At 45.8% G+C, this 27,634-nt stretch overlaps 1 protein-coding gene across 1 annotated transcript in view; it reads left to right on the forward strand.

Moving 5' to 3' along the window:
* Positions 1–3,153: 3,153 nt before the first annotated feature.
* Positions 3,154–27,634, forward strand: part of LOC139218355 (cubilin-like) — a 120,644-nt gene continuing 96,163 nt past the window's right edge. Inside the window, 11 exon segments of the mRNA XM_070849916.1 lie at positions 3,154–4,048; positions 4,576–5,138; positions 5,234–5,383; positions 5,609–5,758; positions 6,173–6,344; positions 6,438–7,016; positions 10,321–10,394; positions 15,043–15,146; positions 16,256–16,382; positions 16,990–17,158; positions 17,960–18,091. Of these exon segments, the coding sequence (XP_070706017.1) occupies positions 3,154–4,048; positions 4,576–5,138; positions 5,234–5,383; positions 5,609–5,758; positions 6,173–6,344; positions 6,438–7,016; positions 10,321–10,394; positions 15,043–15,146; positions 16,256–16,382; positions 16,990–17,158; positions 17,960–18,091 (3,115 nt within the window).

Here is a 27,634-nt window from a genome sequence, read left to right on the forward strand (position 1 = left end):
TGCCACGTAGGGGACACAGGAAGTGACATGTAACTCCTTCATGCACTGTCCAAAATGCATGAAAATTCTGAGCCGCATGGAAGGCTTGTTGTCAGGCAACAGAACGCAGCCGCCTCACACCCCAGCGTGTACGAAGGTGTGAGGGCCTGCACCTGCTCTTCATGGAAAGCATTTTGAGATAACACTTGTTATGAATTGGCGCAATATAAATAAGGATTGACTGACTGATTAGTTCTTGGTCCCCTTCATTGGCCTGCCTGACTGATATCTCAAAATAGATGCTGCAATGCCACCATCACCTCAGTCTAAGACTGAACTTGCCATCATCCCATCCAGTCCCTCTGTTCAGCACCACATTAATATTCAGTATAACAGTCTGCAAGAAAGACTATCTAACTGTCACTAAGCATGTCTCAGCTGCCACTCGGCCATATCCCCTCAAATCATATAACATCAGTAAGATCAGGTCTTATAGAGGCACTGGTCACCTTACCGTGACCACTGTAAGATGGACAACTGCGTGTTGTGCAGGTGTGTGCAATCAAACCTACCAGCTCTTCATTTGCTTTTGTCATTTTCAGTGTGTCCTTTCTTCTCTGCAGGGCAGACCTATTACTAAATAATTAGAGGTGAACTCAACAGGTTTGTCTTCATGGACTGAAGCTTCAAAGTGACAGCAGGGTGTGCAGATACTGCCCTTCATGCTGCCATGAAGGCAGTAAAGTGAAGACCCACAGGTCTTCATGGTCCTCGTGACAGCCAGTTTCATCAAGGTGTTTGATGGCTCGTGACTGGACTAGACGATACATTCAAAGGTCTTGAAATATTCCCGACTTCATGTCTTAAAGTAACGATGCACTGTAGTTTCTCTTTACTTAGTTGAGTGGTTCTTGCCATAATATGGATTAGAACAACAATCGAATAGAGCTATCCACTGTACAGAAATGTACCAACCCTTCCTCTGCACAGCTAAATTGATGGTCTCAAACACATTAAGAAGGCAAGAAATTCCTCAAATGAATCGAAAATTTAATCTTTAATTAGTGGAAAACAATTACAGGTGATGACCTCATGAAGCAGATATGAGAGAACACCAAGAGTGTACAAAGCTGTCATCAAAGCAAAAGGTGGCTACTTTGAAAAATCTAAAATATTTAAAACATATTCTGGTTCATTTAACACCTTTTTTGTTTACTACACAATTCCATGTGTGGTCCTTCATAGTTTGGATGTCTTCAATATTTATCTACAACATAGAAAATTTAAGAACCATCCAATGAGAATATGTGTCCAAATTTATGACTGGTACTTTAGGTCTTTGAGCCAATGATGGCTAGCATTAGCGATGCAGTGGTACATACAGCTTTGGTTATACAGCATGCTTGCCAGTACAGGGCTACAGCTCACCTTCAAGTGTCTAATTGCATATGAAGTTCCACAAACAAGAGTGTTTTCATAAATAACTGCTGGTGGTAAGTCATGTATCTATTGGGTTGTAGTCAATTCAATTCAATTCAATTTATTTGTAATATCTAATAATCTAATAAAGAGTCCAGCAGTCGATGAGGCCAATGGATCAGTCCGGTGGATCAGTCCGAGGCATCACCTGCCCTTTATGACCCTCCTTCTTCGGGAAGGAAAAACTCAAAAAGAGAAACCTCCGGGAGCACCACAGTGAAGGAGAGATCCAGCTCCCAAGGACGGACAGGCTGTAGCCTTGGACAGACGCACATCCATTGGCTGATGGAGAACCACATCAGCAGGACCAGGACCAGGATCCATAGGAACCAGGGAACCACATCAGCAGAACCAGGACCAGGATCCACAGGAACCAGAGAACCACATCAGCGGGACCGGGACCAGGACCCACAGGAACCAGAGAACCACATCAGCAGAGCCAGGACCAGGATCCACAGGATCCACAGGAACCTGAGAGATGAGAAAGCACAGAAACGCTCCGGGTAAGATAGCAAGTTAGAGGCAGACATTTGACTGACATGAGACATAACGATGGAGAGGAAGAGGAGGATAGAGAATAGAGGAGCTCAGTGCACCATAGGAGTCCCCCGGCAGTCTAAGCCTATAGCAGCATAACTAGGGGCTGGTCTAAGGCCTGAGCCAGCCCTTAAATATATGCTTTGTCAAAAAGGAAGGTTTTTAGTCTACTCTTAAATGTAGAGAGGGTGTCTGCCCCCCGAACCCAAACTGGAAGGAGGTTCCACAGGAGAGGAGCCTGATAGCTGAAGGCTCTGCCTCCTGCACTACTTTTGGAGACTTTGGGAACCACCAGTAGGCCTGCATTCTGGGAGCACAGTGCTCTAGTGGGGTAGTACAGTACTATAAGCTCTTTAAGATATGATGGGGCCTGACCCTTAAGAGCCTTGTAGGTGAGGAGAAGGATTTTAAACTCTATTCTAGATTTTACTGGAATCCAATGAAGAGAAGCCAGTACAGGAGAAATGTGGTCTCTTCTTTTAGTTCTCGTCAGAACACGAGCAGCAGCGTTCTGGACCAGCTGGAGAGTCTTTAACGACTTATTGGGGCAGCCTGTGTCATGTCTCATGTGTGTCTGTTCACTTGTGTCTAGTCTTGTCTCCCACTTCCTGTTATGTTGAAACCCAGTACTCTCCTCTCATTTCAGGCTGTTGACTTCCTGCCCTTGTGTGTTTCCCACCTTTGTGATTGTCTGCCCCGCCCTGATTGTTTCCACCTGTTCCCCATTACCTTGTGTTTAAGTAGTCTGCATCTCCCTTTGTCTGGTGCCAGATTGTCCAGTGTCCGTACGGTCACTTCAGGTTCTTCGTGTCTAGATTTGCTATCGCTAGTATTCGTTCCTCGTCTCTGTCTCGGTTTTTGTCCTCCTCACCAGTCGGTCTACCCTGGTCTTCGTCTCAGCCCTGCTACCTGCACCTCCAGCCTGCTTCCCCAGGTCTGCACTCCAGCTCCCTCTCCTCCACACTACGCCTGCCTGCTCCCCCGGATCTCCACTCCAGTCCTGGTTCCCTCTACACCAGCCTGCTTCCCCTGGTCCCCTCCCTGTTCCGGCTCCATTTGTTTGTGTTTTCATTAAAATCTATTGTCTTCTACCATTGTGTCCTGTCTGCATTGTGGGTCCAGCCAGTCCGTTCCGCTTAACAGAACAATCTGGCCAGCATGGACCCCGCAGACCAGGTCCCAAGTCTCGCCTCCGTCCATCAGGCCATGACACAGCAGGGTTCTCTCCTGGGCAGCCATGAGAGTAATATCCGGACCCTTTTTGAAGCTAACCAGGCCCTTTCCCAACAGATGGCCACACTAGCTTCGCAGCTCTCAACCCTGCTCTCTCTTCAGACTCCCGCTGCTCCACCAGCTCCCGCAGTTTCTCCCGGACCGGAGACCACTTCACCCCCTCCGGATATTCATGCCTCTCCACCCGAGCCCTTCTCGGGACAAAGCCACCTCTGCCGAGGGTTCCTCTTCCAGTGTGAAATGGCTTTCAAACTCAGACCGACATCCTTTGCCTCAGAGATGGCTAAGATACATTTCATTCTGGGACTATTAAGAGGAAAGGCATTGGTCTGGGCGGAGGCAAGATTCGCTCGACAGTCTCTAGAGGGTCTCTCCCTCAGAGCCTTTTTGGAAGAGTTTAAATTCGTGTTCGACCATCCGGACTACCAGGCAGACTCCTCAATGAGACTCGTCAAACTCTCCCAGGGACGGCGTCCATTCTCGGACTATGCTTTGGAGTTCCGGACTTTAGCTTCGGAGGTAGATTGGACAGAGGACGCTCTCCGGGGTGTTTTCCTCAATGGCCTGAGTGAATTGCTGAAAGGCGAACCAGAATCCCTGGATAATCTCATTGGGTTGGTGTTCCGTCTGGATGGACGATTAAGATCTCGCCGCCATGGACGGAGCTTCCCCTCTGGATCTGATGGCACCCAGTTCCCTCAGCCGGTTCCTTCCCCTGCTCTCAGTTCCACAACTCCCTCTCCACTAGCAGTCGAGGAGCCCATGCAGCTAGGCAGGGCAAAACTGACACCAGAGGAACGTAACAGACGGATCAGCGCTGGTGAGTGCCTCTATTGTGGGAGACCTGGTCACTTTTGCTCCTCTTGCCCAGTACGGCCAAAAGACCGGGTCCACCAGTAAATGTGGGAGTGCTGGTGGACCATACCTCATCCAACAAGGTTGGACCTCCCCGCTTCTTAATTCCTGCCACCATCTGCTCACAAGACCACAGTCTCTCCCTGTCGGCACTAATTGACTCTGGGGCTGAGGAGAATTTTATTGATGCCCAGCTGGTTGAGAAGGCCGGCCTAACCACCGAGGCGTTGGATTGTCCTCAGGAAGCTTTGGCGATTGACGGTAGGAGCCTGGGTCGGGTAACGCACCGCACATTACCAGTTTCTTTGATTTTGTCTGGGAACCACCGGGAAAGTATTCAACTCCTCCTAATCTCCTCACCTAATACTCCCCTCATTCTGGGTTTCCCATGGTTAGTACACCATAATCCACACATAGACTGGGCTCGGGGAAGGATCCAGAATTGGAGTATACAGTGTCATGAATTTTGCTTGCAGTCTGCTCTTCCACCAGCTGATGGAGCACCTGCCTCGTCTCCGTCCTCCCCAGACCTCCCTGACCTATCTGGAGTTCCAGAGGAATATATAGATCTCGCTGAGGTTTTCAATAAGGGTAAGGCCCTCTCCCTTCCTCCTCACCGCCCTTATGACTGTGCAATAGATCTGGTTCCTGGAGCAGCACTACCTTCCAGTCGCCTGTATAATCTGTCCCAACCTGAGCAGGAGGCGATGGAGAAATACATAAAGGAGTCCCTGGAAGCAGGCCTCATTCGTCCTTCCACGTCCCCCGTTGGAGCCGGGTTCTTTTTTGTGGGCAAGAAAGATTTGTCTCTGCGCCCCTGTATTGATTTCCGTGGATTAAACGATATCACTATCAAGAACAAGTACCCTCTCCCCCTCATCGATTCGGCTTTCACCCCACTACAAGGCGCCACAATCTTCACGAAGTTGGATCTGGGTAACGCCTACCACCTGGTGCGGCTACGCAAGGGGGATGAGTGGAAGACTGCATTCAACACGCCTTTGGGCCATTTTGAGTACCGGGTCATGCCTTTCGGGTTGACGAATGCCCCTGCCGTGTTCCAAACTCTGATTAATGATGTTCTGAGAGACTTCCTGAACCGTTTCGTGTTTGTGTATCTAGATGATATTCTGATTTTTTTTTCTCCCAGGCTCACCAGAATCACGTCCGGATGGTTCTCCAGAGACTCCTGGAGAACAAGCTCTACGTGAAGGCGGAGAAATGCCTGTTCCATGCCCCCCAGGTGACCTTCCTGGGATTCATTGTTGAGAGCGGACAGGTGAGGGCGGATCCAGAGAAGGTCAGGGCCGTAGCAGATTGGCCCACTCCGGCTAACCGCAAACAGCTCCAAAGGTTTTTGGGGTTTGCAAACTTCTACCGGAGATTTATTCGGAACTTCAGTTTGGTTGTTGCTCCATTAACCTCTCTCACCTCCCCTTCTCGCCAGTTCTTATGGACCCCTGAAGCAGAAGCTGCCTTCTCTCGACTCAAGTCTCTGTTTGTTTCCGCCCCAATTCTTATCCAGCCAGATCCAGCGCAACAGTTCGTCGTGGAGGTGGATGCTTCAGATGTGGGAGTTGGGGCAGTCCTCTCCCAGCGGAAGGGCCCAGATCTCCGTCTCCACCCCTGCGCCTACTTCTCTCGCCGACTCTCTCCTGCAGAGCAGAATTATGATGTAGGCAACAGGGAGTTGCTAGCGGTTAAGTTGGCCCTGGAGGAATGGAGACATTGGTTGGAGGGATCTTCACTTCCCTTTGTGGTATGGACAGACCACAAAAACCTGGCCTACATCCAGAGTGCCAAACGCCTTAACTCCCGTCAGGCCCGTTGGGCTGTGTTTTTTAGTCGTTTTGATTTCACCCTCTCTTACAGACCAGGTTCCAAAAACATAAAACCAGATGCTCTCTCTCGCCAATTCTGCGCCGAGGAGGCCACTTCAGCTACGGAAAACATCCTCCCAGCTTCTCAGGTGATAGTCGCCCTCACCTGAGACATTGAGACCACTGTCAGGCAAGCGCAGCTCCAACAGCAAGATCCAGGTGGCGGACCCCCAGGCTGCCTATTTGTTCCGGATTCCGTTCGGTCACAGGTTCTGCAATGGGTCCATGCCTCCAAATTTTCTTGCCACCCGGGCATCAAGAGAACACTATCCTTGGCTAAGCAGCATTTCTGGTGGCCCACCATGGACCAAGACACCAGAGACTTTGTGCTGGCCTGCACTATCTGCGCTAGGGGAAAGAGCACTCACACTCCACCCGCTGGTCAGCTCACGCCCCTCCCTGTCCCGGGTCGGCCTTGGTCTCACATTGCACTGGATTTTGTCACAGGTTTGCCATCTTCTTCTAACCAAACAGCTATTCTCACCATTGTTGACCGGTTTTCCAAAGCTGCCCACTTTGTAGCTCTGCCCAAGCTCCCATCTGCCAGGGAGACCGCTGACCTCCTCTCCACTCATGTCGTCCGTCTGCATGGTATCCCCCTGGACATCGTCTCTGACCGGGGACCCCAATTCATCTCCCAGGTTTGGAAGGAATTTTGTAAGGGGTTGGGGGCCACTGTCAGTCTCTCCTCTGGTTTCCATCCACAGACAAACGGCCAGACGGAGAGAACCAACCAGGACCTGGAATCAGCCTTGCGCTGTGTGGTGGCTGCCAACCCCAGCTCCTGGAGCACCTACCTGCCCTGGATTGAATACTCTCATAACTCCCTTGTTAGCTCCGCTATAGGCCTGTCCCCTTTTGAGGCTTCTCTGGGCTATCAGCCTCCCCTGTTTCCAGCCCAGGAGAGAGAATTAGCGGTGCCCTCCATCCAACACCATCTGCAGCGCTGCCAGGCCATTTGGAGGAGGACACAAGCAGCCCTGCAGTCAACCACGGAAAAGAATAAGAGGTCAGCTGATAAGCACCGGTCCCCAGCTCCACAGTACACTGGAGGTCAGTCAGTCTGGTTGTCGTCTCGCAACATACCCCTCAGAACTGAATCCAGAAAACTCTCCCCCCGGTTTTTGGGCCCATTCCCTATCCACAAGATCATCAATCCCTCTGCTGTCTGCCTCAAGCTTCCAGCTTCTTTGCGCATTCACCCCACATTCCACGTCTCCCAAATCAAACCTGTCTCCACAAGCCCCCTTTTTTTGTCCTCCTCACCAGTCGGTCTACCCTGGTCTTCGTCTCAGCCCTGCTACCTGCACCTCCAGCCTGCTTCCCCAGGTCTGCACTCCAGCTCCCTCTCCTCCACACTACGCCTGCCTGCTCTCCCGGATCTCCACTCCAGTCCTGGTTCCCTCTACACCAGCCTGCTTCCCCTGGTCCCCTCCCTGTTCCGGCTCCATTTGTTTGTGTTTTCATTAAAATCTATTGTCTTCTACCATTGTGTCCTGTCTGCATTGTGGGTCCAGCCAGTCCGTTCCGCTTAACAGCCTGATAATAATGAGTTACAATAGTCCAACCTAGAAGTGACAAATGCATGGACCAATTTTTCTGCATCATCAGTGGATATGATGAGCCTGATTTTGGCAATATTACATAGATGGAAAAAGGCAGTTCTAGAAATCTGTTTAATGTGGGAGTTAAAGGACAAATCCTGATCAAATAAGACTCCCAGATTCCTCACAGTGGAGCTGGAGGCCAGATTAATGCCGTCCAGAGCAGTTATGGTAGTGGAAAAGCTGTCTCTGAGGTGTCTGGGGCCAAGCAAAATAACTTCAGTTTTATCTGAATTTAGCAGCAGAAAGTTGCTGCTCATCCAGGACTTTATGTCCTTAAGGCAGATTTGAAGTTTGACCAACTGATTGGGTTCATCTGGCTTTATTGATAAATATAATTGTGTATCATCTGCATAACAGTGGAAATGAATGGAGTGCTTCCTGATAATATTATCAAGAGGAAGCATATATAAGATCACATAAGTCAGAACACATTAAGGAAGTCCAAGTCCTTCCAACCATTTTCCCACCACTGCTGATTGTGTCTCTGTCCATAATTAGTTCCACCTTTTGTCTCATGCCCACTTAAGCCCATTTTCATACACTGTCTTCCAACACAAATGCCTGCTTAACACCAGTAAATTCAAGACGTAGACTTCAAATGGCCAAATTACTTTTATTCAGACCAGGCCAAAATCAATTTTTCCTCAGATTGCCTCTACAGTCTGTGCAACAATGACACCCTCAAGGAAAAAAAATAGATGTCTTCCTTAAGCTCTGATTTTCAGAGAGTCAAAGATTGTTCATTTTAGAGATGAGGCAGGTTGTAGTTGTTCAGGCAGCTGACATGCTCTTTGACAGAAATATGCCCAGAGTTGCACCTCCTGGAGTTCACAAGCACAGCAAGCCCCCCTCCTTTCATCTTACGCGGTGGTGTCTCATCACGTTTGAGTCCAGTATCTGTTTGTGAGGCTACGTTAAACACATGCATCCTGGCGAGCACTTCCAATTCAACCATTTTATTCTCCAAGGACCTGACATTTCCAGTGATAACCAATGAGATACAAGGTTTAAATCTCCTGTTCTTCATCTTCTTTTTAACACCCGCTCTGCAGCCTTGACATCTCCTCCTCAGCTCCTCTGGTATTGTAGGCTTCTCTCCAGCCGCAATTGTCAGTATAACAACAACTTAACAGTAAAAAGGACTTATGCATATATGTTGGTTCTACACTGGGATGTTGTATAGACCCAGCATCTCTGTATTGCACCCGTACAAGGGACTTATATGCACTTGTTGGATTTCATACAGTATAAATTCAGTAGTAATAGATTCAGTATAAATTCCGACATCTCCATATTAGACCCTACTTAGCAATGCAAGGGACTTGTACTGTATAGAAAACATTGAGTTAAGTATGCCTGAGGCCTGTTTGGTCGACTCACTTCAGACCAGTCGACTGGACTGTACTTACATAGTACACATACGCTTAACTAGTCCTGCAACTACTCAAAGCTGCTTTTAGACTACATGTCAGATTCACCCGGGGCGGCTGGGGCTCAGTGGTAGTCCCACAGCACATCTGTACAGCGCATAAAATAAAATAAAATATACACACAACAATTTATTCTGTGCCATTCTGCTATGCAACTGAGTGAGTGACAGGTGACAACAAGCGGTAACTACAGATAAAACACTGACTCACTGTCCAGCCAATGATATGATGCGGTTCACACGTATTTGCTTACGCAGCTAATCAGTGTCATTGACAGCGCTTTATGCGTACGTGCCGCTGGTTAGCAAATTAGCAGGTTAGCTAGCAGCTAGAGAGGGAATTGCTGCTAACCCCCTCACGGGCATATCCACTCACCAAGCCAAGGTACAAAAGACATGCGGTTCTTTTAAGATGGGATGGCTGTCGGAGTATGTGCGAACAGAAGAACGAGGTGAAACTGGGTGAGATTTTTTCTTTTCCGAATGAGACAGGGCTGCTCTGCAAAACATGCTGCGAAGCCAAAGTAGCAAGCGAGTTTTCGGAGGGAAAAGTGTGGACTGAATGGAAATTGGACTATCTTAAGGGTCACATTCAGCAGAAAAGTCATTTGAATGCTGTTGGAATTATACAAAGACGCAAGATGGGAAAGGGGATCGGTACATTATTATATACAAAAGATTGAGAAAAGAGGAACGAGCTGTCACACAAAAAGAAATCCGACCCCGAGCAAGTTAAAGTTCTCATCGACAATATTCTACTCGCCATCAAAATGAATGCATCATGCTGTCGGTTCAACAAATCCACGATCACATGGCAAAGTATTTGAGTGTACCAGAAAGCTGGCGAGGCAAAAATTATGCCTTTGAGTTTGTGAATTCAATCAATGAGATAGCGCAGAATGAGACAATGTGCAATGTTAAAAATGCACCCTGGCATGCCCTGATAGTAGATGAGAGCACAGACATAACAGTGCACAAAATGTTAGTCCTATATATTAAATACAGGGAGGAAAATGACGTCAACTATAAAACTGTGTTTGGCGGCATCATCCAGCTGACAGCATGCACTGCTCACGATGTTGTCCAGGCAATCACTCAGTTTTACGGACTGAACTTGCAGAGAATGGTGATGCTGACCTCCGATGGCGCCTCAGTAATGCTAGGAAAGCGCAACGGAGTTGCAGCTTTATTAAAGCGGCAAATACTACACCTAACAGATCAACACTGCGTGGCCCATAGAGACGATTTGGGCATTGATGATGCCTGGAAAGCTTTGATGCAAGATGTGGAACTGTATATTCCACTTTCTCTCTGTCCACAGTGAAGAGGGGCAAAATGGAGGAGCTAGCAAAGATTCTCGATGAGGATACTCTGTCATTCAGGCCTCTGAGTGAAGTACGATGGCTGTTGCGGCAGCGACAACTTTTTATTTGTAAGCTCTGTGATCACTTGGATGCTCGTTTTCCAGAGGACGAATTAAATTAGTGGTCTGCATTTGACATTGAAGCACCGAGCTCAGACATCAGTTTTGAGCAGGGGTCGACAGACACTGCTACACTGGCAAAGAAATACGAGGCCACTCTCCACCACCCACATTCTATGGAGGCCATGCTAGTCAAAAGGAAAAAAGATTTCAGAGTCTGTATGAACAGTGGAAATGACAAGTGCGTAAGACAAGAGAAAAACAGAGAAAAAAAGTCAGATATAACTGAAATACACATTTTGGAGAAAGCAAAGGATGACATTATGAAACTGTTAGATTCTCCCGGTTCTTTTATTGACAGTCCGAGGATTTCAGCCGGAGAGTTCTGCAGTTCCCAATAGCAGTTTTATTCAAGTCACAGAAGTCACAGGTAAAGTACATACAGCGCTGGGCTCGGAGTGACAGAGGCCTCATGGACCTCTGGCAGTGAGCCCCGACTCTTTCGTGCATATGCTTTTTAAAGGGTTGGCTGGACCGAGTACTATACGTGACTGTCTCTAACTGGCCATTTCAGTGTGTGCGTCACAGATAGTGCATCCCTGGTGTGATCATATAATATTCAAACACTTGTGGATGTTGTTTGCGTAGGCGTGTATCTCTAATCATAACTTTAGAATATGATTAGCACAACAAAATTATTACAATCAAGGTCCGTCTGGTACATTCTGTCTATCTTCTTAACAAAACGATACAGAAGAAGCCACGTCTGTGGAGGTCAGATTGACATATTCTGTTCACTCTCATGAGGAGAGAGTAACTTTATTTGAGAAGGCCTGAAACATTCTATGGTCATATTAAATTCTAATTCAACAAAACTCTACACTGAAATAAGAGATCACACAGCTCCAACAGCTGACTGAAAGGTAGATGCATGTGAAGCAGTAACCAGTGACATTATCAAAACCATATACAAAAGACTGTCAGGTTTTGATGGAGATTTTGATGCAGAACATGAACGATGTCGTCTACGTGAGCTGCTAGATGGCGACTATCCACACTCCATTTATGGCTCTACTGCTGCACAGTCAAGTGTCACCCACCATTCCTCAGCTTCATACCTTGGCATCAAAACGAGTCAAGGCAGCAGCAGAGTTGGCCGCAAAAGAAGCAGAATACAAGATAGCACAAGAGGAAAGGATTAAAGCTCTAGAAGAGCAACACAAGAAAGAACTGGAAATTGAAAGATCTGAGTTGGAGCATCTACAGGCTGGAAAGGATTTGGAAGCAGCTGGAGCCAGATTGGAAGCCTATGACAGAGAAATACAATCGTGTAATATCCAATCAGTAAAGAGTGAGCAGGTCAGCCTAAATTCTGCATATCAGTCCCCTGCACCACATCCATCTAACATAGCGATGTTGTCTGCACCCCCTGGTGTCGCTCAACTAGCACAAGCTGTGCCAGAACCAATGGTGTTCAGTGGTGAGCCAGTTCACTTTATTGAATGGAAAGCTTCCTTCATGTCATTGATAGACTAAAAGGGCATCTCTGCTGCAGATAAACTGTTTTATCTAAAGAAGTATGTCAGTGGCCCAGCTCGTAAATGCCTTGAAGGCACCTTTTTCAGAAATGATGAAGCCGCCTACCAAGACGCTTGGAAAAAACTGAATCAACGATATGGCCAGGCATTTGTTATTCAAAGAGCCTTTAGAGCACATATGTCAAACTCAAGGCCCGCTAGCCACATCCGGCCAGAGATACAATTATATACGGCCTGCGAGATAATTTCATGTGACTATTAAGAATGGCCCGTCGGTAAACGGCACTCCCACCTCTAATACTTATGGCGCGTTTCCACTAGTACCTACTCAGCTCTAGGTACTAGTGGAAACGCGCCATTAAGCTAGCCCCCCCAAAATAAATGGCTAAACGAAAAGTGAAGACGAAAACAGAGACTTTCAAAGCAGGTGGGGGCAGAGTTTTACCTGTTTGTCTGTCGGAGGTGAACCTGTGTGTCTTGTTTGTGGAGCTGATGTGGCCATAATTAAAGAATATAAATATAAGACGACACTATGAGACAAAACAGAAAAAAAATATTTAAAATTCTATTTATTTTATTGAGGAAAAGTTATTGAAGTTTGGCTGTTTAAATTCATATTTCTGGATAAAAAAAAAAATATATATATATATATTATTATTATTATTATATTATATTATATACTATAATAAAAGAGTCACTTTTAGACTCTTCACTAAATGTTGAGCCCGTTTGGCCCACGACTTAGACTGTGTTTTAAATTTTGGCCCTTTCTTTGATTGAGTTTGACACCCCTGCTTTAGAGGAAAGCTATCAAGCTGGCCAAAAATACAGTCTAGAGATGCTGAAGGACTAAGAAACTTTGCAGACTTCACAAATGCTTGCCTGCTAGCGATGCCTCATGTGAGCCTGGAAATATTAAACGATTGTGAAGAAAATCAAAGACTGACACAGAAGTTGCCTGACTGGGCTGCCGCCAGATGGAACCGCCAGGTGACAAAGGCCCTGATGGAAGGTAAAGATTTCCCTAGCTTTAAGGATTTTGCTGCATTTCTATTGCAGGAAACAGAAGTTGCATGTAACCCAATCACCTCCATCCATGCTCTTCGTTCTTCTGAGGTGCACAGCGACAAAGAGAACCTAAAGGATGTTAAAAGGAATAAGGCAAGTGTCTTCAGTACAAAGGCTGTACACAGTGACCAGCACACATCAACCAGAGCACATATGGGATCTCCGTGCATGTTGTACCAAAACACACATCAGCTTCGAGTGCCCAGGCCTCATGAAAAGGTCGCTGGAAAGTAGAAGGACATATGTTAAAGACAATAAATTGTGTTATGGCTGTTTAAAGCAAGGTCACAGTGTAAAGGATTGTCGACACCGCCTCACCTGTGACATTTGCATGAAAAGGCACCCAATGTGTCTTCATGATGAGAACTATATCAAATATGTGAAAGGAGAAAGGCATGTGAGTCTGGAAAGTGCAACATAAAACAACACATTGGAAGCTCCTGCTGTTATGTCACTTAACGTTGCCAGAGAAGGACACTCAGCTAGTACTTCGATGATTCTTCTTGTGGGTGTCATCTGTTGCAAACCCATACAAATTATTAGACACTCAAAGTGACACCACGTTCATTGATCAAGAAGTGAGTTGTGAACTGCTAGTGGACCGCTGTCCAGTGAAATTTAAGCTAACTACTATGATGGGAGAAAATGCAGTTGTAAATAGTGAAAAGGTATCGGGTCTCCGTGTGAGGGGTTACAGCTCAGCAACACACATTCTCCTCCCTCTGCATACCTGCAAATATTGAACATATACCAACCTGCGAAACAGCCAAACGCTGGAGTCACATGTCACCAATCGAAGATGAAGTCCCACCGCTCCTCAGTTGTGAAGTAGGTCTCTTGATTGGTTACAACTGTTCCAGAGCATTAGCACCTAAGCAAGTGATCCTAGGCAAAGAGGGTGAGCCTTATGCTGTTCAAACAGAGTTAGGGTGGAGCATAGTTGGCAGTTCAGCACCTTGCCTCGAAACAAGTATGACGGACAGCCTTTGTCATCGTGTTGCTGTAAAAGAGGTCCCTCCAGTAACCCCCATGGATTAAATTAGGGCATCAGAAAGTGACTTCAAAGAAGTAAGTGGAAACGACAAAACAGTGTCTCAAGAGGATCTCATCTTCCTCGACAGACTTAAAGCAGGCATAAAGAAAAATGAACAGGGACATTATGAGATGCCACTGCCCTTGCAGAAGCCAGACTAAACCACCTGAAAAAGAAACTTTCCAGAGATGAAAGATACAAGGAAGATTATGTCAGATACATGAGTAACATCATCGAAAGAGGTGACGTAGAAGAAGTTCAGGATGAAGGAGTTCCTGGTGAGAAATGGTATATACCACATCACGGCATTTATCATCCAAAGAAACCAGAAAAACTACGTGTCGCTTTTCACTGTTCAGCTAAGCATCAAGGAACCAGTCTCAATGAGCACCTTCTGTTTGGACCAGACATGATAAACAATCTAACTGGTGTCCTTGTACGCTTCCGACAGCATCCAATAGCTCTGATGTGTGATATAAAAAAAATGTTTCATCAGTTTAAAGTCCAAGAGAGTGATCGAGACTACCTCCGCTTTTTATGGTGGAAAAATGGAAATTTAAGTGCACAACTGCAAGAGTACAGGAGTACAATCTTGATTGGTATTTGTGATACTGGTGTTGCTTAAAATCCCTATAAGTACCTACAAATAGTCCACACAGCAGACTATGGTACATATTTCCAACAGTTCCAGAAAGTTACTACTACTCCTCTAATGCTATTTCTTCACATTTAGATGATCATAATGTATTATAGAAAATAATATACATGTACAGCCAGCCAAAAATATTTACATAAAAAAACCAAAGTCACAAATATACAACACTTTAAATTTTCTTAGAATTCTTTGAGAATTAAAAGTCCTTGCCATTCCAGTTTATATTATATTTTATGTTATGCTGTTGAATATGACAAACGTCATTAACTAACCAAGGTGTCTGTGGTTCTCCCATTTCTTCCACTCTTTCTGTGTGTGTGTGTCAGGGTCGTAACTGTGCAACAGATGTGAATGAATGTCAAGTGTATGCTGGAACACTTCAGGGTTGTCAGAATGGAGCAACCTGTGTCAACACCCCTGGTTCATTCACGTACGTCAATCAATCAATCAGTCAATCTATATAGCGCCAATTCACAACAGCGTTATCTCAAGACGCTTTACATAAAGAGCAGGTCTAGACCAAACTCTTTAATTAGAGAGAGACCCAACGATTCAGGAATTCAACATGAAGGATTCAAGAATCCCCACATGAGCAGCATCAGATATTATATTAGGAAACAGTGGAGGAAGAACTCCCCTTTAACGGGAAGAAACCTGGAACAGACCCAGGCTCAATGTGGGCGGCTTCTGTAGGGGTCCATGTTGGGTGGAGGTTGGACAGAGAGAGAGAGAGAGAGAGAGACAACACAAACAGCAACCAACGTACCAACAGTGACTATGGCACTAACAATAGGAATGTAACTAAAAGATTAGCAGTATGATATTATTGAAAAACATGACGAGTGGCCGACAATCTGCAGCAGTGATTCATGAAGCAGAGAACCACATCAGCAGGACCAGGACCAGGATCCACAGGAACCTAAGAGATGAGAAAGCACAGAAAGGCTCCGGGGAAGATAGCAAGTTAGTGGCAGACATTAGGCGGACATCTAAAGCTTCACAAAATTTAAATGTTATTGCTTGATTTTTAACTACCTCCTCTACCACAACCACAAGAGAACCATTGTGAGAATCACTGTGTGTTCGTCTTGTGCACAGTATGTACAGTCCTGTATGGTTTTCTACACACCAAAATGTCCATTATTCCAAATGGTTTATGGTGTTTAAATGTCCTGTTGTCCTGTTTTACATGCATGGTATGTTCCCATACCAAGTCCACCATAAAGTAAACATTCAGCAGTGATAGTGGGCCTCTGCACTCACTCTGAAGTTACTGGAACCACTTTTAACAACAGAAATAGCCCTTGTGAAAGGTGATGGCAGTGATGTCTGTTGCATATTTTGAAGGATGGGGGCAGATGCGTCTGTTAAATTTTGTTAAATGTGATTTTTAATAATGTGAGCTCCTTGATTTCCACATACCTTACTTGTAATGAGGTGGGACAGAAATGTCAGAGAAAGACTTGACTTTGTTTAATGACGTACTGGATTTTATAGCTACCATTGTGGTATCATAATGATATTTCTGTTTGTGTACAGTTGTAACTGTTCTCCTGAGTGGTCCAGGATTCTCTGTACTGTGCGCTATGATGACTGCAGGAATGGAGGACAGGGCCTGTGTGTACATGGCACATGTATTGATACAGACCGCGTTGTACCTGGACAGGTAACTAATCACCTAACTGCTGGCATGAAAAAAGTCAGCCCAGATCCTGTGTGGAAAATTACCAGCAGAGGTTTGATAAAACCTCCACAATCCTGGAACCACGATGTCTGAGCAGTGTTTCGGTCATGTTTTAGGCAGTAAAGAATAAATGAAATGGCAAAACTACAAGTTCTGCTTTATTAATTTTGTTTTTATTCCAAGCTATCTGATTTCAACAATTTACACAGTAAGTGGCTAATTATAATTGCATTGTAGGATATTACAGTGAATTCTGCCAATGTGACACATAGTTTCACCTGCAGATATTAATGAAATCACTAATACTCTCTGACACATTTCCTTAATATGTGATGCCAAGAGGGAGATAATGGAGTCAGCAAAAAGTCATAAACATATGAAGTGGAAATACAAGTAAAAGACTGACCTTTTTCCAATTGAGCATGATGTTGTACCTCCATGGCATATAGCTGCAAACAACTGCTCTTATTTACAGATGAGTGTTATTTCAGTTTGTTGATGCATTTCCATGATCATGGTTATTGAAGATGTGATTTTGGTTGACAGAGTTTTCACATTGAGATTTTTTTTTTTTTTTCCCAATAAACAGCCGAAATTCCAGTGTATTTGTGACAGTGGCTGGGAGGCTCCAGCTGGGAACCCAGCCTGTGTGTCTGATGTGGATGAGTGTAACCTACCTAACAAACCATGCTCCACCAACCCTGCTGTTCCCTGCTACAACACCCAGGGTTCCTTCTACTGTGGAGCCTGTCCGGCTGGTAACACTCAATCACTCAACTCATACTGGGATCTATTTTATATGCATGCACTGGGGTTAGCTACCTGATTTTTGTGACTTTGAAACCAGAAGCTCACAAGAAGTCTTGGCATAGTATTCTGAAATCTTGAAAATATGGTTGGAGCAGGAACAGTTACTTGGAGCCTTACCTGGGCATGACTTGATTCAATAATCCAATACTTCTTTTTATATTATCTGTCCTACTTCACTGCCTATTATTTTGTTCAGTTATAAGTATTTCTTTAGACATTTTCTGTGTGTAGCGTGGAGGGGCTCAGGGGTTTCTAACTTCCAAAAGTGAGCACACACAGCTTTAATCATTCCATGAGAGCCCCTGTTATTAACTAAAACTAACATTTAGTCAATAAAAAGGGTTTTCCATTGCATGCTCAAATAATCTGCTACGGTACGATTCTGTCCTCCCACACGCACAGGTCTATTTCTGCTCAAATCTATCCCAGTATGCTCAGCCTGCAAAGGTTGACTTGCAGACTGAGTACCGCCCATACGTTTTTCACCTTTTTAAAACTGTATTGATCATGCTCCAGCCCTTTTCCTGATGGCACCGTGGGTTGCTACTCTAGCAAGTTTCAAAGAAAAAAAATGGCAAAAAAATCAGTTAGCTACGTTATCTTTGTTGGCTGTTTACGCATGCACACAATTGGAAAAAAATCTAATACTTGTTAATTGCAACTGTGTGTATGTATCTGTATGTGACTGTGGCTGACTGTATATCCTGAATAAGTGAAGATTTGTTCTAATTACTTCTCATATGTCTCAGGTTGGCAAGGCAATGGCTACAGCTGTCAGGATGTAGATGAATGTTTGACTAATAATGGCGGCTGTTCCACCACTCCAGTGGTACAATGCCTCAACACCATGGGCCCCTTCCACAGTGGTCCCTGCCCTCCAGGTACGAGGAGAGGAAACAAGAGTTACAAATGTAGCTACAGTTCTATGAATTCTATATAACAGCCAGAGACTGTATGTAGTACCACTGAATGAGGTGACACAAGTGATCTGATAAAGGACCCTGACACCCAGCATCACCTCTTAGAGTATCTTCTGATCAAGCCTCCAAATAACCCGACTGTCAGAATTCATAGACCTATAGTTACATTTGATATTTGTTACTTGTTTCATCTGTTTCTTCCTCAGAGACAGTATGTAATAACTGGATGACTCATACCAACAACGTCACAAGGAATGTGTGCTCACCATGTCTCAGTTGCAGAGTGAAGATACAGACAGTATAGCCACAGGATGAGGAGTGGCCATATTTTTACCTTACGAATGTCAGTCAGTTGAAGACACTTCAGAGAACGGCTGGTTGTGGTGTGAGAACTGCTAAAACTATAGGCCGATGTAAAACTGAAAGCTGAAAAAAAAAGAAAGTTGAGGGAGAAATGAGGGGTTAGGCTAAAAGGTAATGCCAGATCCATGAGAATTCCAACACAGACACTCCTGGCAACAAATAAGGCATGAAGCTCACCGATTTGCTTTATGAATAATTTGGTGAGAAGAAAAGCAGCCGAGCAGTCAGCAGGTGTCAAGTCCCATGAAGGCTCAAGCACATGCATACTCCTTTTCACTCGATGTAGTTTTAGGGCCTTCTCAGAGCTGGAATTTAATTTTCTTGTTTGGATGTCAATGTAGGCTCGCAAAGCCAAGAACAACACTTGTAAAGAGATTATGTAGTTTTGTTGGTAGTAATCACCATTGTTGTTGTGCTTGACATTGACACAAGTATTCCTGGGAAAGCAGTCTCACATTGACGTAATGACATGGCTCTCAAAGCCCGTGGAAAAATACACTGGCTTTGAGAGGGTTCACAAATTGAACCAACTCTGAACTTGCACCAGCCCAGAACCAGAATTGGATTTGTATTGGTGCAAAGAGGACAGCAGAGGTCTCAATTGCAGAGCCCCCTTCAGAAAACAACCCATCGGAGAATCAAAGCCTGCAGTCTGATTGCCAACTAACACCTCAGTTCACTCCCCTTAGTCATTAGTCATTCCCTGTTCTAGTCTTACATAGGTAGAGTAGATCTCCAAGGTCCATACACCCCACCTACGCACTGCCTAGTGTGGCCAGTTTCATTGATTAGCAGTAATAGCATACTGTTGCAACAGTGGTTCTATGAATTGTCCACAGGAACAGGTATGTTACATGTTCATTGTAGCCTTGAGTTTAACACCCACTTTGGGTTGCTTTCCCAGGTAGAGAAAAGAGATCCATTGATCCAGAAACATTTCCAAAGACTTGCACACAATGCATGCAGAGAGACACTCTGGGTCCACATGTTTTACCTCAACCATCAAAAGAGTTTCCACCTGTTGACATACAGCATTCTACAAGAGGATGCTCTTGAAATTAAGGTGGAATAAATGATCTGAGCTCCAATCTGACTGCAGGTACTGAATAATGAGACAGCGGAAGACGATCTTGTTAGGGATGCAAAATGTGCCCACCCAATTGCATCTGAAAATCCTGCCTCTGTGAAAGAGGTGAAAACACATAATCAAAAAGACCATATCCCCTCACCAGCTTGGAGCCACCAGCAACAGTGTGTGTTTGCATATGTCTATAAAATGTGTACTGGGACCAGAAAGATAGTATTCAGGAGGCAGTTTGGCCAAGTATGAGTCCTGACCCAGTAGACTGACTGGTTCTAACAGGGAGTGCAGCAGTCTCTGCACAGAGTCTCTGAACAGTCTCTGGGTTCAGCCTCCAATCGCCCAAAGGGGTCCGGATGCATTTGCCCTGAGACTCCCAGGGTGAGGAAGGGCCCACCAGAGGAGCCTCTGCCCTTCCTACAAGGACTGGTTGATTTAACTCCAAGAGAACATAGCTCATAGGGATCAGCTATGAGGCTACTGTTGTAAAATGCTAATGCTAGTCAATGCTAACTGTTCACACAACCTGCACGGTTAGTCAAGACAATGAAAAGAAGACGACTGCTTGCGTCAACCAGGTCATATGCAACCTCCTGTGCACGGGTATGATGATATCTAAGTATTAGATACGACTCTGACAGTCAGAAAGAATGAAACCTAGCACCTCTCTGTGTTATGAGAATAAATTTAACCTTCCTGTTACCCAGTTGCCCTATGTTTATTACAGGTTATGTGATGAAGTGGTCACCTACTCATGGAACATCTAAATCTAACAAAGACATCCCTTCCTTAAGATCCATACCCCAAGTTTTCATCTCCTTCTGTCATGATCCTGTATTTTGTCTAGTTCCGTTTTTGTCTCGTCTCATGTTGTCTTGTCATTTCCTGTTTTATTTTGTAGTATCATGTGTTTCCTCGTTTCAGTTACAGTTACTTCCTTTCGTCTGATTGTCTGGCTCCTCCCTGATTGTTTCCACCTGTTCCCCATTACCCTGTGTATTTATTGTCTGCGTCTCCCTCTGTCCTGTGCCAGTTCGTCATGTCCATTGTCTTGCCATTCTGCGCTATCTTGTCTTTGAAATCCCATTGTTGGAGTACCATTCTTGAGGTTTGGTCTTTTTTCAGTTGTATACTTTGTTTCAAGCTCTGCCTTGCTCCTTTTGTTGTTCACTTTAAGATTAGTCTAGCTTTGTTTTTTCAGTTGTTACTTTGTATCGTGTTTCTAGTTTTGAGTGCCTTTTGCCTGAGTATTTCTGTTCTTAGTGTTTTGATTTTGTTTTGTTTGATCGCTCCTGTTTTTTCACGGAGTCGCCTTTTGTTAGTTTTAGGGTTTTTTGTCTTGGTTCCTGTTTTTTGCATTTTGATTAAAGTTTTCTTTGTGACTTTAATTGAGTCGAGCGTGTGGGTTCCTCAGTCTTGTCTGTCCGGTCCTTGTCAGTACGAACTGGCCAAGATATGAACCCAGCCGACTCCACCCAGCTCAATGAACTATTAAGTTCCCACAGTATGCGCATTCAGCAACACGAGGAGCAGGTATCTGCTATTGGACATGGGGTTACTGAACTTGCCACGCGGCAGGAAGACTTTAAACTCTCCATCAGTTCAAAAGTTGATGCACTAACTCAGCAAATGCAGGAGATGCTAACGCACTTCAGAGATTCTTCGCAGGCATCAGCTGTTCCCCCGACTGGCGTTACTGCTCCGCCCGCTATGCTGCCTCCTGCTCCTCTGCACTTGGCTCCACCAGAGAAGTTTGCAGGGGATTCCGATCTATGTCGTCCTTTCTTGGTCCAATGCAAACTACATTTTGAAATGAACCCCGTTGCTTTTCCTTCACCACGCTCCCAGGTTGCCTTCATCACGTCCCATCTCACAGGGAGAGCGGCAGCTTGGGCCACTTCTGAATGGGCCCGGGATTCCCAGATCTGTCAATCCCCTGAGACCTTCATGAAGGAACTTAAGAGCACCTTTGACCACACAACCCCCGGTAGAGAAGCGGCTCGGGCTCTCCAGAGGTTAGTACAGGGGAACAGATCAGTAGCGGATTACGCCATTGAATTTAGGTCTATTGCCGCAGATAGCGGCTGGAACTCTGTAGCCTTGTTCGATGCTTTTTTTTTGAGGGACTTTCAGACCCTGTTAAAGACCAGCTGGTTCCACGGGACTTACCAGAGGACCTGGACTCTCTGATTTCAGTGGCTATCCGAGTGGATAACCGCCTTCAGGACCGGCTACGACAGAAGCAAGCTTCCGTCGGTCGACGACACGTAGACTCTTCTCTCCGCAGGACCCACACTCCAGACCTTCAACTTCAGAGTCGGGTCGCACCACGTTCATCGGATGACGAACCTATGCAGCTAGGTCGGACTAGATTGTCCGCAGAGGAGCGTCAGCGCTGCTTCCAAGAGGGACGCTGCTACTACTGTGGAGAGAGGGGCCATCTCCTGAGCCGGTGTCCTGCTAAAGAGATCAATCATCCAACAAAGAGGTGGGAGAGAACGAAATCTACACTCGAACCGAACACACCACATAGGAATCTGACCAAGGTTAAATGCACCCTCCAAGACACTTCTCTTGTTAAGGAAGCACTGATAGACTCTGGAGCTGATGAAAGTTTTATAAGTTGGCGCTTGGCTAAGAAGCTTGGTCTCCAAGTGGATCCCCTTCCACAGCCTCTAGAAGCTAGTTCCCTGGATGGAAAGGCCTTATTTAGGGTTACGCACACATCCGAACCACTTGCTCTAGACATTGAGGGACACAAAGAGCTCATGAAGTTCTGTTTGTTTGACTCCACTCATCATGCTCTGGTGTTAGGCTACCCATGGCTATGTAAACATGATCCCCACATAGACTGGAACACTGGCACTATCAGAGGATGGGGGGGGGGAGATGCCGGGAGTCGTGTCTCCCAAAGATATCCAATATGACTGTGGGTGGTGTGGTTGGACACGAAGTTAATGGGCCTTCTCTTCCTGATAAATCCCAAGAACTGGACTTGACCAACATACCCACCTGTTACCATGACCTCCAAGAAGTTTTTTGTAAATCCAAGGCCACTTCTCTGCCTCCACATCGCCCTTACGATTGCGCCATTGACCTGCAACCCGGTGCCACCCTACCTAGAGGACGTCTCTACTCAATCTCTGGTCCAGAGAAGACGGCTATGGAGGAGTACATTGAATCCTCCTTAAAAGCAGGTCTCATCCGTCCATCCTCTTCTCCTGTAGGTGTGGGTTTTTTCTTTGTGGGTAAGAAAGATGGGTCCTTGAGACCATGTATAGATTATTCTCCCCTTAACCAAATCACGGTCAAGAACAGATACCCACTTCCCCTCATGTCTTCTGCTTTTGAGCAACTACAGAGCGCCAAGGTGTTTACCAAATTGGACCTCAGAAATGCCTATCACCTGGTGCGAATCAGAGAAGGGGATGAATGGAAGACAGGATTCAACACTCCGTCTGGCCACTATGAGTATCTAGTCATGCCTTTCGGATTAACTAATGCTCCTGCTGTGTTTCAGAATTTGGTCAATGATGTTCTAAGAGAATTTTTGGACAGATTTGTATACGTCTATCTGGACGACATTCTCATTTTTTCACCTGACCTGACCTCGCACCAAGACCATGTCCGCCAGGTACTGTCTCGATTACTTGAACACAAGTTATATGTTAAAGCAGAGAAGTGTGAGTTTCATGCCGAATCCGTATCATTCCTGGGCTTCATCATAGCCCCTGGAAAGATGCAAATGGATCCGGCTAAAGTAAGAGCTGTGGCAGAGTGGCCTACTCCGGATAACCGCAAGAAGGTTCAGCAATTCCTTGGATTTGCTAACTTTTACCGTCGGTTCATCCGCAACTTCAGTGCCATTGCAGCACCTCTGCATACACTAACTTCTCCACAATCTCCCTTCCAGTGGTCTACACAAGCTGATGAGGCATTCCAACGCCTTAAGTCTTTGTTTGTCTCCGCCCCTATCCTCTCTGTACCAGATCCATCCCGTCAGTTTGTGGTGGAGGTGGATGCCTCCAACAGGGGGATAGGGGCAATCCTCTCCCAGCGAGCAGCGTCTGATGGCAAGATTCATCCCTGTGCTTACCTCTCACGTAAGCTGTCCCCAGCCGAACAAAATTATGACGTAGGTAACCGTGAGCTGCTAGCCGTCAAAGTGGCATTGGAGGAATGGCGCCACTGGCTGGAGGGGGCCCAGCAGCCATTTATTGTTTGGACGGATCATAAGAACTTGCAATACATCCGTGGGGCCAAAAGACTTAATTCACGTCAAGCTTGCTGGTCATTGTTTTTTAACCGATTCAACTTCACCCTTTCTTACAGGCCCGGGTCCAAGAATGTCAAACCGGATGCCCTCTCCCGGCTGTTTGATCCCGAGCCTGTTGCCAAGGAACCTGAGTTAATCCTTCCACGTAACTGTGTGGTTGGAGCAGTTTCATGGCAAATAGAATCAGAGGTAAAAGGTGCTAACGGTGAGAACCCACCACCTGCTGGATGTCCAGCTAACCGGCTCTTTGTTCCAGATGAAAAGAGGTCGCAGGTGGCTCATTGGGCTCACACCTCACTGCTTACCTGTCATCCAGGTGTCAAGCGCACCCTGTTTGTCATCAAACAGAGATTCTGGTGGCCCAGCATGGTCAAGGACGTCAAGGAGTACGTGGAGGCGTGTCCGGTCTGTGCTCGCTCCAAGTCTTCTTCCCGTCCGCAGGCAGGTCTTCTCCATCCACTGCCTGTTCCAAGTCGCCCATGGGCAGAGATTTCTATGGACTTTGTCACCGGACTCCCCATCTCAGAAGGTAATACCACGGTACTTACAGTGGTGGATCGATTCTCCAAAATGACTCATTTTGTTGCCCTACCCAAGCTACCTTCAGCCAAAGAAACTGCTGAAATTATGTTATGTCATGTATTTCGTATCCATGGCTTCCCCAGGGACATTGTGTCTGACCGTGGTCCCCAATTCATTTCCAGATTTTGGAAGGAGTTTTGTGAACTCATTGGGGCCACAGTCAGTCTTTCTTCAGGCTATCACCCGGAATCTAACGGTCAGACCGAACGCCTTAACCAGGTGTTGGAAACCTGCCTACGTTGTCTGGACGGCCACGGACCTCTCTCTAATTCAGGATTCGTTCCTGTTACGGTAAGCGTCATTTCCGGCTATCGGAGTTTCCGTGTACTGCGCTATCAACAGCGTCTCTCATTCCTTTTTCTCCACTGGATCTATTTTCACGTTTTACTGTCTTAACCACCAGCTGTACATTTAAATTTACAAACCTGCACACATATTTCTCACTTCTTGTGGTGATAATCTCGTTATTTCTGTAGTTTTTACCTAAATCGCTAGCTTCTTAAAACTAAAACCACTGAAATGGCTTCTCTCTCTCCCTCTCAGTCTCCTGCTGTCTCCTGCTCAGTGTGCCATATGTTCAGTTACCCCCCGGCCTCCTTTAGCGAAACCGGTACCTGTAATAAATGTAGTTTATTTGCTGTACTGGAGGCGAGGCTTAGTGAGTTGGAGACACGGTTCCGCACCATGGAGCATAAGTCAGCTGTAGCTAGCCAGCCCCCAGTAGCCGGTGCGGGCCGACCTAGCTTAGCTCCTACTCCCCCGGCGGTTCCCGCGCAGCCGGGAAACCAGGGCGGCTGGGTGACTGTCCGGAGGAAACATAGTCCCAAGGAGAAGCCCACGGTGCACCACCACCTTCAGGTTTCCAACCGATTTTCCCCACTTAGCGACACACCCGCTGAGAAACAGACTCTGGTCATTGGAAGCTCCATAGTCAGGAACGTGAAGCTAGCGGCACCAGCGAACATAGTGAAGTGCATCCCGGGGGCCAGAGCGGGCGACATAGAATCAAATTTAAAACTGCTGGCGAAGGCTAAACGTAGATTTGGTAAAATTGTAATTCACGTCGGCGTTAATGACACCCGATTACGCCAATCGGAGGTCACTAAAATTAATGTGGAGTCGGTGTGCAACTTTGCCAAAACAATGTCGGACTCCGTAGTTTTCTCTGGTCCCCTGCCCAATCTGACCAGTGATGACATGTACAGCCGCATGTCATCATTTAACCGCTGGCTGTCGAGGTGGTGCCCAGCTAACAATGTGGGCTTCATAGACAATTGGCAGTCTTTCTGGGGAAAACCTGGTCTCATTAGAAGAGACGGCATCCATCCCACTTTGGACGGAGCTGCGCTCTTATCTAGAAATATGGCGAAGTTTATTAGTCCTAAAACCTGACAATCCAGAGTCGAGACCAGGAGGCAGAGCTGCAGTCTTACACGCTTCTCTGCTCCTCCGTTAGTACAGTCACCCACCCAACATCCCATAGAGACTGTGTCTGTCCCTCGACCATTCAGACCATTTAGATCTATTAAGTCCAACAGGAGAGGAGTTCAGCATAAACATTTAATCAGAGTTAATACCACCATTGATACTATGAAACAGGACAGGAGAGTGAAATGTGGACTTTTAAACATCAGATCTCTGCCATCCAAAGCTGTTTTAGTAAATGATCTGATATCTGACCATCATATTGATTTATTGTGTCTGACTGAAACCTGGCTATGTCCTGAGGAGTATGTTAGCCTTAATGAGGCCACTCCTCCCAGTCATACTAATACTCATATTCCCAGAGATTCTGGACGTGGAGGTGGAGTTGCAGCAATCTTTAACTCTAGTTTAATAGTCCAACCTAGACCCAAACTTAATTATAACTCCTTTGAAAGTCTTACTCTTAGTTTTTCACACCCAACCTGGAAAACTCTAAAACCAGTGTTGGTTGTCACAGTGTACCGCCCTCCTGGTCCGTACTCTGAATTCTTAACTGAGTTTTCAGAGTTTTTATCAGACTTAGTCCTTAGTGTGGACAAAGTGATTATAGTAGGTGACTTTAATATTCATGTGGATAATGATAATGATAGTCTTAGCACTGCCTTTGTCTCACTACTGGACTCAATTGGCTTCTCCCAGAGTGTAAATGAACCAACTCACTGTTTTAACCACACTCTTGACCTTGTTTTGGCTTATGGTGTTGAAACTGAACAGTTAACAGTCTTTCCACATAACTCTATTTTATCAGACCATTACCTGATAACATTTGATTTCTTGCTATAGGACTATGCTCTATATGACAGAGAGGTCCTCACTAGATCCTTATCTGATAGTGCTGTTGCCAAATTTAAGGAGGTGATTCCTTCAGTATTTCAGCCAGTGTGTCCCTGTGCTGTGGATGACCCCCATGCTAATCTTAGCCCCTCCCAAATTGATTATCTGGTCGATAGTGCTGCAGGTTCACTGCGAATGGCACTAGACTCTATTGCCCCTCTAAAAAAGAAGAGAATTAAAGAAAAGAGACAAGCTCCCTGGTATAACTCCCAGACACGTGAGCTTAAGCAACACTCACGAAGGCTAGAAAGGACATGGCGGGCCACCAAAGTGGAAGAATCCCGTTTAATCTGGCAAGATAGTCTTAAAACCTATAGAAAGGCCCTCTGTAATGCCAGAGCCGCCTACTACTCCTCATTAATAGAAGAAAATAAAAGCAACCCTAGATTCCTTTTTAGCACAATAGCCAGGCTGACAAGGAGCCAGAACTCTATTGATCCTTGTGTTCCTTTAGAGCTCAGCAGTAATGACTTCATGAGCTTCTTTAATGATAAAATTCTAACTATTAGGGGCAAAATTCAGCACCTCCTGCCCTTAACAGGGTCTGGTCCAACCTCAAACCTAGGAACCATAGAAACAGCTGTTAGACCTGATGTGTACTTGGACTGTTTTTCTCCAATTGATCTTGCTGAATTGACCTCAATAATCTCCTCATCTAGATCGTCAACATGTCTCCTAGACCCCATTCCTACTGGACTCCTTAAAGAGGTCCTGCCCCTAATTAACACGTCCTTACTGGATATGACAAATCAGTCTCTACTAACAGGCTATGTACCGCAGTCCTTTAAAGTAGCAGTAATTAAACCTCTCCTGAAAAAGCCTACTCTTGATTCAGGTGTGTTAGCTAACTATAGACCTATATCCAACCTTCCCTTTCTCTCCA

This window comes from Pempheris klunzingeri, chromosome 18, assembly GCF_042242105.1.
Source record: "Pempheris klunzingeri isolate RE-2024b chromosome 18, fPemKlu1.hap1, whole genome shotgun sequence".
NCBI classification, from domain to species: Eukaryota; Metazoa; Chordata; class Actinopteri; order Acropomatiformes; family Pempheridae; genus Pempheris; species Pempheris klunzingeri.